At 29.8% G+C, this 16907-nt stretch overlaps 1 protein-coding gene across 1 annotated transcript; it reads right to left on the reverse strand.

The window, feature by feature from the left end:
- Positions 1-6353: 6353 nt before the first annotated feature.
- Positions 6354-8049, reverse strand: LOC121206370 (uncharacterized). The gene is made up of 2 exons (XM_041077268.1): positions 7923-8049; positions 6354-7263 (listed from the first exon to the last, which is right to left on the reverse strand). Exon 2 carries the CDS (start codon positions 7256-7258, stop codon positions 6359-6361), a length of 900 nt encoding a protein of 299 aa, XP_040933202.1. The 5' UTR covers positions 7259-7263; positions 7923-8049; the 3' UTR covers positions 6354-6358.
- Positions 8050-16907: the final 8858 nt, after the last annotated feature.

Here is a 16907-nt window from a genome sequence, read left to right on the forward strand (position 1 = left end):
GGTTACGAGGCATTACCGGACATATCAAACAATTTACAAATAATTCTAAATAAACAACCAACATATTAAAATACTTCATAAATTGTTATAATTTGTACTAATTGATTTCATTCATTTTTTTTTTTTAAATTTCGGCAGCATTTCGACTTATTTTTACATTAAACCCCCTGCAAAATTTCAAACATAACTAACCCAATTTCAGTATTTCAACCAAGGCATTTATATACTTAATCCTACTTGACATATAGACATAACAACTTAAGTAAATAAAATCCTATTATCATTTCTAATTAACACATAAAACTAACTAAGCCATTTCAACTTGATACCAAAGCTAAAAAAAAACTTATACCATTTTTCTAATATAATCATCAAAACACATAATATCTTACTTTACAACAAAACTATATAACATGCCAAAATAACTATTATAAATCCTATGTACATGCCACTTTCTCTTAAAGGAAGAAAACATCACCAAAATCTTTATGTCGGAGTCGGGATTGTCCTGGATGCTGAACCGAGACACTAACCCCTTTTTAACCTGCGCACGGAAACAACCGTACGCTGAGTATTTTATACTCAGTGGTATTACTATAAATTAAACTATTTAATAATAATAAAATTTCAAATATTGACCATAGTCTTTAAAAAAAATCACTTTAAACTAAATATAAATATTCATATATCATTCCATAAATCTGAAATTTATATATTTAAATATTTACATACTAAATCAATTCATAATTTATATCATACTTTTTTTTCTCATATTTTTCAATAGTGTCAAATCAACTAATCCCATTTTCAAATTTCCATTTCAATTATTTACCCTATTAACAAGGCTCGGACTCTGACAGATACGCGGATTCCACCCAAACACACCAAAATATCCAACCTAAACACACCCGAAATAATTTAAATCCTCCATAACACACCAGTATATCATAACCTCCCAAACACACCAATAAGGCATTTAATGCCTCTTCGGATAAACCGAAGCATTTAATAACATAGTCATCTTCTCGGCCGAACTACAAATCTCCTCATCACATCACAAATCCTATGGCATGCCATTTGTATCCAATCTAGTCCGATAAGTTAATAGGGTATTATTTTACTTTTCCTATTTCGAATTCATTTCCACAACAATTTCAAATATTCAATCAATACAAAACATCTATTATTTCAATTCACATATAATTCAATATACACATATTCTTACTTAATTTCAAATGTTAATACTTACCTTCCTTTAAATGTCTCATGAATACAATTTCAATATAGCATTTATTAAATAGATTAAGTTATAGTAATACAAACCCGGAATACGCGTTTACTCCTCAACGATCTTTTCTTTTCCTTTAGATGCTGATGCCTCGTTTTCCTTGTTAGCTACGAAAATAATAATTATTTTCACTTTTAATTATAATCATTAAAATAATAATAATAATAATTATATTAACAATAATAATAAAATTTTTATTCAATTCCTACTTATTCCCAATTTAATTCTAACTAAGCTTACTTATTTTTCTAACTTAATTAACACTCTATTTCTATTCAAATTCCTTCTAAATCCAAATTTATCTACTAATTTTTCAGCATTTTTCACTAATTTCGAATTTTCCTCAATTTAATCCCTAAAATTCAAAACTTATAGTTTAGTTCACAATTTAATCCTTTTATCAACTCTAACTAGAAACTCTATCAAATAAACCCTCAATTCCATCATTTATTCAACATAAACCCTAATTTAAGGCTTTTTATAACTTAATCCCAATTATGTAAAACTTACAACTTAGTTCACAAATCATTCTTTTTATCTATTCTAACTAAAAATTCTATCAACTAAACCCTTAATTTAACAACTTGTTCAAAATGAATCATGTTCAAAAACCTATGAACTTCCATAACCTCCACTTAACTTCAACAAAATTTTGTTTTAAAGCTTTTAAAATATCAAAATGAAGAGGAAAGGGCTAAATTTAGCTTACCAATTAACTTGAAGCTTTAAATCCTTAGTTTTCCCTTTTATTTTTCTTTCCCCTTTTCTTCCCCTGTTTTCGTCTCTTTCCCTGCTTCTTTTCTAGCTATTCTGTTTCTTTTCTTCTTTGTTTCTTTCTTTCTTTTACTTTATATCTTTTATTTTAACTAATAATATATTAAAAAAATCTTTTACTTATTAATTAAGCACATATTTATTTTTATTACAAGTGTACCCATGTAATTATTACTATTACACATGTCTTCAATATTTACCATACATTTGTCATCTTTTTTTTTTTTAATATAATACAATATAATATAATATAATATAATATAAAGCATAAAAATCTAAGATTTTTATCACTTTACCGTCCCATTTCTTATTAATGGCTTAATTGCCATTTTAATCCTTTTTTATTAATCTATAATTCAACTTTTACCCCTAGATCAATTTAGTCCTTTTTTTTTCTTAATTTCTCTTAATTAAACTAAATTCACCCAATTAATACCTAATTAAACACACAACTAGTCTAATAAATATATCTAATAATTATTTTCGAACTCAATTTACTAAGATGGAGGCCCGATAATGTACTTTTTCGGTGCTTGTGAATTTTGGGTCATTACATTTCTCCCCCCTTAATAAATTTCGTCCTCGAAATTTACCTGAGAAGAGATGAGGATATTGTGCTCTCATCGTCTCTTCTGGTTCCCAAGTCGCTTCTTCCACACTATGGCTTCTCCATAAGACTTTTACTAAAGGAACCCGTTTATTTCTTAATTCTTTCACTTCTCGTGCTAATATCTGAACCGGCTCTTCTTCATAAGTTAAATCAGATCGAATTTCAATGTCTTCAGTGGGAATAACATGAGAAGGATCCGATCTATATCTCCGAAGCATCGAAACATGAAAAACATCATGAATCCTTTGTAATTCCGGAGGTAAAGCCAATCGATAGGCAACCGGTCCGATTCTTTCCACAATTTCATACGGCCCAATAAAACGTGGACTCAATTTTCCTTTCCGACCAAATCTTAAAATTTTCTTCCATGGCGAAACTTTGAGGAATACTTTATCACCAACGGAATATTCAATATCTCGTCGTTTCAAATCTGCGTAAGATTTCTGTCTGTCGAATGCGGCTTTCAGTCTATCTTTAATCTTTTTAACTGTTTCCTCTGTCTCTTGAATCAATTCTGGCCCAATCACTTTTATTTCTTTTAATTCTGTCCAACATACTGGTGATCGACACCTTCGACCATATAGTGCTTCATACGGAGCCATCTGAATACTAGATTGGAAACTATTATTATAAACAAATTCTGCTAATGGCAAATATCGTTCCCAACCTGACGTAAAGTCGATAATACAAGCTCTCAACATATCTTCCAAAATCTGAATTACCCGCTCGGACTGTCCGTCAGTTTGTGGATGAAATGCAGTACTAAAATTGAGCCGAGTTCCCAGTGAATCATGTAATTGCCTCCAAAATTTCGATGTAAATCGAGGGTCCCGATCTGAGATTATCGATACCGGAATACCATGTAATCTAACAATTTCCTGGATATAAACTTCGGCAAGCTTCTGTAGTGACCAATCAATTCTGACTGCTATAAAGTGAGCAGACTTGGTAAGCCTATCAACTATCACCCAAATAGCATTCTTTTTGCTTGCTGACAACGGTAATCCCGTAACAAAGTCCATAGTAATACAATCCCATTTCCACTCGGGGATACTAATAGGCTGCAGTAAACCTGTCGGTACCTGATGTTCTGCTTTTACCCGTTGACAAGTCAGGCATTTACCAACATACTCGACTACATCTTTCTTCATCCCTGGCCACCAATACAGTTCTCGTAGGTCACGATACATCTTCGTTCCACCTGGGTGCAAAGCAAAAATACTATTATGTGCTTCTCGAAGAATCAACTCTTTAATCTCAGAAGTAGTTGGAACACAAATTCGATTCCGAAATCTCAAACAATCATGCTCGTCAATACTAAAATTTTCCACCATACCAAACTGTATCATTTCTCTTTTCTTCATCAACTTTTCATCTTTTAGCTGTGCTGCTCTGATTTGATCAAACATTACTGGCTTGACTCTTAACTCAGCTAACAAACTTCCATCATCATTAATACTAAGCCGAGCAAACATTGCCCGTAATTCAACCGCTGCTTTCCTGCTCAATGCATCTGCTACCACATTTGCCTTTCCTGGAAGATAATCTATAACACAATCATAATCTTTCAGAAGTTCTATCCATCGTCTCTGTCTCAGATTCAACTCCTTTTGTGACAGAAGGTATTTGAGACTTTTATGATCGGTATATATGTAACATTTTTCACCATAAAGATAATGCCTCCAAATCTTCAATGCGAAAATTACAGCAGCTAACTCCAAATCGTGTGTCGGGTAGTTGCGTTCATGTGGCTTCAACTGTCGAGATGCATAAGCTATTACTTTTCCATCTTGCATCAATACACAACCCAAACCATTCAAAGAAGCATCACTGTACACTATGAAATCTTTCCCCGATTCTGGTAAAGTTAAAACCGGTGCCTCTGTCAACATTTGTTTCAATGTCTCAAAACTTCTCTGACACCGATCATCCCAGATAAAAGGAACATTCTTCTGTAGTAACTTGGTCATCGGAAAAGCTATTTTCGAAAACCCATTTACAAATCTTCTGTAATACCCAGCCAAACCAAGAAAACTACGTACCTCTGATACATTCTTTGGTGCCTTCCATTGAACAATTGCCTCAATCTTCTTCGAATCAACTCTGATTCCATCTGCCGATACTACATGTCCCAAAAATACCACCTCTGATAACCAGAATTCACATTTGCTGAGCTTTCCATACAACTGTTTTTCTCGTAAAATCTGTAACACAGTTCTGAGATGCTGATCATGCTCTAACTCTGATTTCGAATAAACTAATATATCATCAATGAAAACCACCACAAACTGATCTAAATACGGCTGAAAAATACGGTTCATCAGATCCATGAAAGCAGCTGGAGCATTAGTCAATCCGAACGGCATCACTAAAAATTCATAATGACCATACCTTGTACGAAAAGCTGTCTTCGGCACATCACTTTCTTTTACTTTCAACTGATAATACCCGGACCGCAAATCAATCTTCGAAAATACCGAAGCTCCTTTTAGCTGATCAAATAAATCATCTATACGAGGCAACGGATACCGGTTCTTGATTGTGACTTTGTTCAACTGCCGATAATCAATACAAAGCCGCATTGATCCATCTTTCTTTTTAACAAACAATACCGGAGCTCCCCAAGGTGAAATACTCGGTCTAATAAATCCACGATCTAGCAAGTCCTGCAACTGCACCTTCAACTCTTTTAATTCAGTGGGCGACATTCGGTACGGAGGTATAGAGATTGGTGTTGTACTCGGGTACACTTCTATAGCAAATTCAACCTCTCTGTCAGGTGGTAAGCCCGGTAGTTCTTCAGGAAATACATCTAGAAACTCACATACAGTTCTGATCTGACTACACTGACTACCCACCAAATCAGAATTAATAACATAAGCTAGATATGTTGTACAACCCTGTCGAAGCAATTTACTAGCCTTGATTGCTGAAATAATACGTGTCGATCGACTAGTACGAATACCATTCACCTCAATTCTGTCTCCATCCTCTGTCTGAATACCGAACCTCTTTTTGTAACAATCTAAAATCACCCCGTATTCAGATAACCAATCCATCCCCAGTATTATATCAAAATCCCCAAATGGCATAATCAACAAATCAACGGAAAACATTTTATCATGTATCATCAACGGGCATCTCCGACATACTCTATCTACAGACACAGTTTGTCCCAAAGGGCTAGACACTTCTATTAAAATTCTAGACATTTCAGATTTTAACTTTCTCAGTTCAACCAGTTTTGAATTTATATAAGAGTGTGAAGATCCGGGATCAATTAAAGCATAAACAGGTTCAGAATATAGTAAGAATATACCTGTTACTACATCATGGGCGTCGCCTTCTTCCCGTGTTCTGACAACATAAGCTCTGGCGGGTACTTTCACTTCAGACTGTTGAATAGCTATATCACTGCTCCTCCTAATATTTCCTCCCCTTAAGAGTGAACTACCTCTACCTGACCCTCTGCCTCTAGCAGTAGATACTGATCTCTGAGATGCTGCAGGTAAAGCACCTTCATTTTTTTGACAATCCCGGATGAAATGATCTGTAGACCCGCATCGAAAGCATCGTCGGGTTATCCTCCAACATTCGCCCAAATGCTTCTTTCCACAGTGTTCACAGTCGGGGATATCAATATTTCGTGAAGGTCCTTTTACACTACCGGTAGAAACAGCAGTCTGTTAGCCTCGATTTTTATCTCCTCGATCTGATCTGAAACTTGACTTCCAACTGTCTCTGAATTCTCGGGATCTTTTCGGTAGAGGACTTGAAATAGTAATGCCAGCTCGTTTCCCAGTCGATCTAGCTATCTCAGGCTTTTTATCCAAACCCAACACCTGTTCAACCATCTTCGCTCTCTCTACTAAATCTACAAATTCTGTAATTCGATGTGACACCAGCTGTACCCTGATCTCATCTCTCAAACCCCGAAGAAACCTTTTACAACTATCAGCCTCTGTCGGTATAAACTCAAAAGCATATCGGCTGAGTCTGGAAAATTCACGTTCATAATCTACAACAGACAGGTTACCTTGTTTCAACATCAAAAACTCCTGCCTCTTATCTTCAATATACAGCTCCCCAACATATTTCTTCTGAAATTCTTTTTGAAATAAATCCCATGTCACATATTCTGTAGGCAGATGTCGTATTACAGATTCCCACCACAAATAGGCTTCTCCTTGCAGTAGAGAAACAGCACAGATCAAGCTCTCTCGGGGGGTACATTCTAATTGCTGTAGAACTCGTTTAGTTGATTCCATCCAATTCTCTGCAGTGGATGGATCAATTCCCTTCAAACCCAAAAATTCAGTAGCACCGTATTTTCGTAATTCTTTGATTGGGGCCCGTCTAGTAGTAGGAGTAGATATCGTAGCAGGTACAGTTCCCGCTACTCGTTGCAAAGCATCAGCTATAATTCTCAGTAAATGGGAGTCATCTCTGTCTCTAACATTTTCCCGTTCTATATTAGGTTGGTTACCTAATGGATTTACACTCGGTGTAGCTGATTCTGTTTCATCCAATTCTCTATCTCTGATATACATTTCTTGATCTACATCTTCCACGTGTTCATTCGACATTTTAACTATAAAACAAAACAAATAATTATATCAGCATCCAAAAATCCCGACTCAGTTTGACTCCATTGTGGCATGTACATCTAAACTCAATTCTGAGCCCGATTTAGTCCGAGAATCGACTAAACCCGATAGCTCTGATACCACAAAATGTAACACCCCCTAACCCCAAACCGTCGTCGGAACAGGGTTACGAGGCATTACCGGACATATCAAACAATTTACAAATAATTCTAAATAAACAACCAACATATTAAAATACTTCATAAATTGTTATAATTTGTACTAATTGATTTCATTCATTTTTTTTTTAAAAAAATTTCGGCAGCATTTCGACTTATTTTTACATTAAACCCCCTGCAAAATTTCAAACATAACTAACCCAATTTCAGTATTTCAACCAAGGCATTTATATACTTAATCCTACTTGACATATAGACATAACAACTTAAGTAAATAAAATCCTATTATCATTTCTAATTAACACATAAAACTAACTAAGCCATTTCAACTTGATACCAAAGCTAAAAAAAACTTATACCATTTTTCTAATATAATCATCAAAACACATAATATCTTACTTTACAACAAAACTATATAACATGCCAAAATAACTATTATAAATCCTATGTACATGCCACTTTCTCTTAAAGGAAGAAAACATCACCAAAATCTTTATGTCGGAGTCGGGATTGTCCTGGATGCTGAACCGAGACACTAACCCCTTTTTAACCTGCGCACGGAAACAACCGTACGCTGAGTATTTTATACTCAGTGGTATTACTATAAATTAAACTATTTAATAATAATAAAATTTCAAATATTGACCATAGTCTTTAAAAAAAATCACTTTAAACTAAATATTACTATTACACATGTCTTCAATATTTACCATACATTTGTCATCTTTTTTTTTTTAATATAATACAATATAATATAATATAATATAATATAATATAATATAAAGCATAAAAATCTAAGATTTTTATCACTTTACCGTCCCATTTCTTATTAATGGCTTAATTGCCATTTTAATCCTTTTTTTATTAATCTATAATTCAACTTTTACCCCTAGATCAATTTAGTCCTTTTTTTTTTCTTAATTTCTCTTAATTAAACTAAATTCACCCAATTAATACCTAATTAAACACACAACTAGTCTAATAAATATATCTAATAATTATTTTCGAACTCAATTTACTAAGATAGAGGCCCGATAATGTACTTTTTCGGTGCTTGTGAATTTTGGGTCATTACATCCATATCCTATGGCATGCCAACTATATCCGACTAGCCCGACTAGTTAATAGGGTATTTAATTCACTTTTCAGTTTTCAATTAATTTATATTTTAATTAATTAACTATATATTTTCAATTCAATATAATTCCATTCACTTTTCACTAATAAATATTTAATTTCACAATAATCACAATTTTCTATCAATTTCATCACACTTCCAACTACATATATTTTCCAATATAACAAATATTTATTATTCAATTTCCACATCAATATTCATTTAATTCAAACATTTATATATATATATTCATAAATCAATTCAATATAATCAATATTCAATCCAATTCAAATAGTCATCTCAAAACACCTACTACATATATATATTAAATAATAAATCCAACAATTTAAGTATTAAGTTCGGATTATAAAAATACAAACCATAATTTTCGAGCTAACTCTCGTTGACTTTGTCTTGTCCTTTCTTAGCCGAGATTTCCAGTGCCAAATTGACTACGAAATTAATACAATTCATAACCATTAATACATTACTAATTTATATCTTGAGTTACAGAATTCTAAATTAAGATCCGCTAATTTCTCCTGAAACTAGACTCACAAATCTTCTTACCATAAAATTTTCAGAATTTTTCGTTTAGCCATTAAGTACAGTTTATTCTTTAAATTCATCCCTATTCTACTATCTGACAGTTTCGACCCTTCTTCACTAAAAATTAATTATCTCACATTACAGAACTCGGATAATATTCTCGTTGATTTCTCCTGAAAATAGACTAATTAGGGATTCTAAAAATATAACTTTAAGCCTCTAATTATTTTTCTCCAATTTTTGGTGATTTTCCAAAGTCAGAACAGGGGAACCCGAATTCAGTCTGACCTTGTCTCACAAAATTCATTATATCTAATAATTTACAATTCAATTGCTTATACCGTTTCTTTTATAAGAAACTAGACTCAATAAGATTTAATTTCATATTTTATTCATCCTCTAATTCAATTTCTACAATTTTTGGTGATTTTTCAAACTTAGACTACTGCTGCTGTCCAAAATAGTCTTAGTACAAAATGTTGATTTTCTACTTTTAATTTCAATTTAATCCTAACTAAATTCACTTACTTTTCTATCTTAATTCATACTTTATTTCTACTCAATTTTTAACCAAAATTAGACATAATTATCTATTTTTCATCATAAAACCATAATTTCAAAATTCTTTCAATTTGGTCCTTAAAACATAAAACTTATGAATACTTTACAATTTAATCCTTATTTCATTTCTAACTTGAATTTCTATCAATTTAGCCCTTAATTCATCTTTTTATTCAAAAAGAATAATATCTAGAAATCTAACAACTTTCAAAAATTTCACTTAAATCAAGTAGTATTCATCTCTAGGATTCCATAAACTCAAAATTTACAAGAAAATAGATTAAATTGACTTACCAAATTAACTTTGAACCTTAAAACCCCAAATTTTCCTTTTTCTTTTTCTTTCTTTCTTTCTCCCCTGTTTCTTCTCTGTTTCGTTTCAATTTCATTCTGTTTCTTTAGTTTATATATAATATAATATAATATAATATAATATAATTAAAACATAAAATATCTTTGTTATATAATAATATAATAATATACTAAAGACAAAAAAAAAAATCTTAGATTTTCTTCACGATAAACCGCCTCAATTTATATTTTTGGTATAATTGCCATTTTAGTCTTTTTTATTTTCTTTTAATCTATAATTCAACTTTCACACTTTATTCAACTTGGTCCTTTTACTTAATTACTCTTAATTAAATTAAATTCACTTAATTAAACTCTAATTAACCACTCATTTTACTTCGTAAATATTTTTAATAAATATTTACTAATCCGTTTTTCAGAAACGGAGACCCGAAAATGCACTTTTTCAGTAACGGTAAAAATTCGGGTCATTACAGGCCTGGCTGTGTACTAAACTGACTTTAAGACACGGCCGTGGCAACCAAGGCACACGCCCGTGTGACAAACTATGTGAACTCAAAATGAACCTTGTATTTAAAAAATTTACCAATCTTGTAAATTTCAATCCACAACCAATACAAATACCAATATTAAACCAATCCAAACGCATTTTATATATTATCTAATACTTAACTTTAAACATTTATCATATATTATTATCAATTATCAATTTACTTACTTCACTATTACAATCACAATCCAATATAACACACTTAAGACATCCTAGGTACATGCCATTACTGATAATTAACATGCTTTACCTTTTTGAGTTCGGGATCAGCTTATGATGCTGATTTGACGATCTGTCTTTAACTTAACCTGCGCACGAAGACAAACTGTACGCTGAATATGAACTCAGTGGTATTTCTATAAACCGATACTTAAGTCAATAATAAATCATATATCAATGAACCTTGAGAATTCAATCTATTACTACTAATAGTTCAATCATTTGTTTTTGAAATATAATGCTAAGATCTTGTTAATCACTTTCGATGAAATGTATACAATTTCAATGTTTGTTCATTATCTATCGATTTTTCATATTTATTCAGTAATAACCTGTGTTTAGTATCATTCAGACATTCAGTAGCAGTCCATTATTCAGTAACAATTAGTTTTTCAGTACTTCTATTTACAATTCATTTGAGTAATAATATTATTCACCTTTCATTCAATATTTTGTACTATCTCATTTCAATAACAGTCAATATTCTTGGTAACAACCAATTAATCTTTATCGTTCAGTACCAGTCAGTCAAAAATAATAATTGGTTAATCAGTAATATTCATTTATTCAGTATCAGTTGTTTATTTTGTAACAATCAATTATTCAGTAGCAGACAGTCTTTAATACTTTTCATTACCCCTATTAACATGACTCGGACCTGGACGAATACACAGATCCAACCCACACACCGAGGATAGTATACAGTGTTTCATCGGCCGAAGCCAGAATACACCGTAAAGGTAACAGTAACAGTAACAGTAACAGTAGCGGTACACAAAGTACCTTATCGAAACAAATCCGGAATAGTAACAGTAACAGTCAAGTACGGAGTTCCTCTTCAGAACGAATCCGGAACAGTCACAGTAGTCGACACATATAGTGTCTCATCGACACACAGTCGGATTATCCCTGAACACTTCCAATCCTATGGCATGCCAACTATATCCGACTAGACCGATACAGTTAATAGGGTATTCAATAAACTTTCAACTTTTCAATTTCATTTCTATTTTAGTTTCAATCCAATTTAATGCATTTTTCCATATCAATCCACATGCAAATTAATTTCAATGCAATATACATTTTTCAATTTTCCACTCAATATTCACATATTCTATTCAATATCAATAATCACTAATAATTCATGAATTTTTATTCAATTCAATACCATAATAATAATAATAATAATACTTACCATTCATATAAATAATAAATTCAACAAATAATTATTAGATTCGGTTTATAGAAATACAAACCATAATTCTCGAGTTTACTCGATATCCTCGTCCACTTTCTATTTCCCCTTATTCGATGACATTTTCGGTGCTACGTTAGTTACGGAAAAATTTACATTCATTCAAAGTCATTAATATCACATTCTTAAGATTTCCATGTAACTTTTTCATAAATTCCAATTTAGTCCTTCCACCATAACCATTTTTTTTTCAAAATTAACTTAAGTTTTCATCTTTATACTTGCTTAAAATAAATTCCAGCTTTTCATATTCAACATAAAACTTAAATTCTGAATTTCTTTCAACTTAGTCCTTACTATGTCAAAACTTAACTTTCTCTTTATAATTTAATCATTTTCCCACTTCTAACTTAAATTCCTATCAATAAAACTCATAATTCATCATTTTATTCAACATGAATAATATCTAGAAATCTAATAACCTTCAAAATATCAACTTAATTTCATCAAAACTTTGTTCTAAAACTTCTAAAATATCAAAATTAAGTAAAAAGAGCTAAGTTGACTTACTTATTAAACTTCCAAGCTTCAATATCCCTATTTCCCCTTTTTCCTTTCTTTCATTTATTTTTCTCCTTCTTTCTCCCCTGTTTCGTTTCTTCTCTGTTTCTTTCTATTCCTTTTTCTTTGTTTTGTTATATATATATATAATAACAATAATAATAACTTAATAACATACTTATATAATAAGTAAATATACATGTATTTTATAAATATACATATACTAACATTACACATGTCACTATACATACCATACATTTGTCAACTTTTTATTTATTTTTCACATAAAAATCTTATAATATAATTATTTAATTAATAAATACCTTTTATTAATAATAAATATCTATTAATACTTAAATACAAGCATTACAAGTGTATGTATTTTTATTAATACACTTGTACCCAATCATTACCTCACATTTGTCTTACTTTTATTTATTTATCATATAATATCAATTTAATAATAATAAATACATTAATATTTACTTAAATAATAATCAAATACATACATGTATTACAAATGTGTGTATTATATTTATTACACTTATACTTTATTTTTGCCATACACTTGGCACTCTTTTTGGCTTATTTACTTATTTAGTCCTTTCAATTTTCTTTATTCTATAATTAAACTTTCACACTTCATTCAATTTAATCCTTTTTCCTAATCACTCTTAATTAAATTAAATTCACTTAATTAAACTCTAATTAACCACTCATTTTACTTCGTAAATATTTTTAATAAATATTTACGAATCCATTTTTTTCAAAAACGGATACCCGAAAACACACTTTTCCGATAACAGTAAAATTCGGGTCATTACAGTTTACTAAGACGAAAGCCCAATAATGTACTTTTCTGATGCCCACGGATTTTGGGTCGTTACAATATGATTCCTATCAAAATTCTAAGATTAGTTCCCATAATTACCAAGGTAGTCTATGTTGCCATATCTTCATCATTGAGCCACCCAAGCTTCAATCTGACAGGCTTCCCCTACAGTTCTTTGAATCAAACCAATTCTCATGGACTAAATGATCCCCATTTAATTGATAGATCTCCATGGGACTCATCTTGTGTGGTGTTCACGAGCTTTGCACTTTGGCCCGTAGCACTTTTATCTAGTATTATATATTATTATAGATATTTTTCTAAAAAATATTATAGATATATATTTTTTAAAATATATAAATTACGTAATATATAACAACAAGTAAAATAACAAAAAAAGTTGAGTTGAGCTAATATTGTACTTTAAATGTTGGATGCTGAACTTAAATAATATTTTAAATGGGTTTAATTTTATTCTACAAGTTTCATTCAAAATTTTATAAATATTTAACAAAACTTGGATCTTAAATGGATAATTCTATTATTAAATAAGTCTAAATTGGAGGTTTAATGGTTCAAATTAAGTTTGATGAATTAAATTTGAAATCACAATTTTTTAGAATTATTTATTTTTTAAGGCAAACTACATTCAAGGTTACTAAATTATAAATAAACTTACATTGTGGTCTTTAAACTTTAAAAAAATTACAAAAATAGTCATTGAATTATTTGAAAGTTTTCATTTAAGTAGTTGAAGTATTCAAAATTTTTTATTAAAGTCACTGAGCTATCAAGTTTTTTTTTTAAGTTCGACTAGTGAGCTCAAAGTGACAATTCAATGATTGGTATGATGGATCAATACTCATTGACAAGTAAAAAAACGTATCTAGGTCAAAGTCGAAGACAATAGAAGAAAATTTTTTGGATTTTGGTTCACAAATTTGTGATGTTAAAGATTGTTTCTAAAAAAAATTTGAATTGTAGAAGAGAAGAAGAATAAGCGCTTTCAATTGGTGCAGGCAGTGCGACCGGAGAAGGCTATACAATAACAATTTTAATAGTTTGGTTATTTAAATGAAAACTTTTAAAATTTTCAATGGTCATTTTGTAACATTTTAAAGTTGTGTGACTAAAATGTAAACTTACTAATAGTTTATTGATCTTTAGTACAATTTACTCTTTTTTATTATTAAATTTGAGTTATTATAATTTAACATTCAAAAATTTCAAATCTATTTTTTAAGTAAATTATATTATAATATTTTAAAATAATAAATGAATTATATTTTAAAAATAATAAAACAATAAATAAATGCATACTATTTTAAAATTATCCAAAACTTTTCTCAAGGTTTTTAGAATTCGAGTCCTAGTCTAATCAGTAAAATTATCAATTTATTATTGTAATTAATTTGTTCAGTTCAATTAAATAAATTATTAAAATTTATATAAATAAAAATATTAAAAACACGATTCAACCAATTCAATCTATCTGTCTAGATTGACTAAATACATCATTAAAAAAATTATAAAAGTAAAAGATATTTAAAATAAAAAAAAATTATAATTCAACTACTCAATTCAATTAATCCGTATCAATTTTTAAATAAGCTAATTTAATGTATTTCTTCATACTGAAACTCCCAATCAATCCGATTCACCATTCCATTTAGATTCAAACTATCATTATTTTTTTCCAGCCGTAAACAATCCAATCTAAGAAGTAAATTATTCTTAAATCACTTTGGCATAAAAGAAGAATAACATCAAATCCAAGGAGTTGAAATTGAAAATGCTTTTTCAATCTAAATTTTAATCCGTCTATTGTCTTCATTTCTTTTTCCTTTCATTTCAGCCGTCATTATTAATCTATTTACTTTTTATCAAATATTTTATAATTTTTATAAAGAAAAAGGACACCAAGAATATATTCTCATGGGCACACACAACAAGAATAATATCTACTAAAATCAAACACAACTTTCCATTTTTTATATCTAATTTGAGGATTAAAATAGAAGAAGGTGGTGGTTTACGCAGCAGTGAGGTTGTCACGAAAAAGGAAGGTTTCGTTTAGGGTGACTGTGCGGTGTAATACAATACGTTTAGCTTATTTTTTATCTCATGCTACAGTATTGCTGTAGTATCTAATTTTACTGTCACCGTTATTTTTACACTAACCGCAGTTAAACGCATCGCCCATCCAAACTCACTCGAAGTAAGGAACAGAAATGATATTTATAGGCGAGGATGATCATTTCTTAAAAAGGGAAGCCATGAATTTTATTTGAGATTAAGATAAACTTATAAAATTTTAAAGGGTAAAAAATGTATAAAAAAAATTATTCAAAAGTTAAAAGATTTAATTTAAATTATTTATATTTTGAGAGAGATTAAAGTGAAAATTCCTCATTCAATCAATGGATCAAGGTAGTTGTTTATCTCTTCGCTTCGATGTTGATCCCTTCTCCCTAAGTCTTAACATGTGTTTGCTCTAGTTTTGTCATGGTTGATCACTTATAAAGCATGATAGATTTTTAGATGATGATGGAATTGATATAGATCAAGTAAGATCTCACGTGTATTTCATGTAAAATAGAATTCAACACCAAACTTTAATAAGGTAGATCAAAGATGTATTGTGTGTTGAGCATGGATATGCCTGTGAAGACTATAATTGACGAAATGTTGCCCACAAATAAAATCATCATTGACGAAGTTGAGACCATACAAAATAAGAGTGATGATGCCTATTCTAATAAGGTATTCGTAACAAATTCCAATGAACATAACAAAAATAGTTTAAATATTAAATAAAAACGTTAAAGTCTATTTCATTATTTAAAATAATATTGAAAAGTTTGAAATATATTATTCATATTATTCTTAATATATTTTGAAATTAAATTTAAATAAAAATAAAAATAATTTGAATAATTTTAGATCCGTGGATTGATATTTTTTAGTTAAAATATATTTAAATTTTTATATTTTTGTACATTTAAAATTTAATTGCTCTATTTTTATTTCCATAAATTTAGTCAATTTAATTTTCAGATTTCAAATGTCAAATTTAATTGTTAATACCGTCAAAGTTATTCTATTAAATTTATTAGGTGACATTTTAAAACAACAAAATATTCCATTAGTGGTCGCATAACAAAAAAAACTTTAAAATGAATCTAAATTTAAAAAAAAAACTTTAATATTGTTAATTTTTTAAATACAAAAACTAAAAATAAAAACTAAAATTCGTTAAAATAAAATTATAAAAACTAGACTCTTAAAATAACAAGAAAATAAGAGGATTGATAGGAACCTCCAATATTAATGAATTAAAGATAAAGTTTTGATTTAAAATATAAAATATAAATTATTAAAAGGAACATTATTATATTTTAACTTTGTGAACCCAAAAATTTTCAAACGTAAGCATCATTTTAAAGAAAATATAAAAGCGAAAAAGAAGGGAGGGAAGAAATCGCCCGCTCACTATCAACGACCAGTCCGTGATTAAACATTCACTTCATTCTTTTCCCAAAGATAATTCTCCTTCACTTTCACAACAAGATCA

Source organism: Gossypium hirsutum, chromosome A09, assembly GCF_007990345.1.
Source record: "Gossypium hirsutum isolate 1008001.06 chromosome A09, Gossypium_hirsutum_v2.1, whole genome shotgun sequence".
Classification (NCBI taxonomy): Eukaryota; Viridiplantae; Streptophyta; class Magnoliopsida; order Malvales; family Malvaceae; genus Gossypium; species Gossypium hirsutum.

Coding starts and splice junctions, on each gene's coding strand:
- LOC121206370 (XM_041077268.1), bottom strand. CDS start 7,258: ATGTCGAATGAACACGTGGAAGATGTAGATCAAGAAATGTATATCAGA.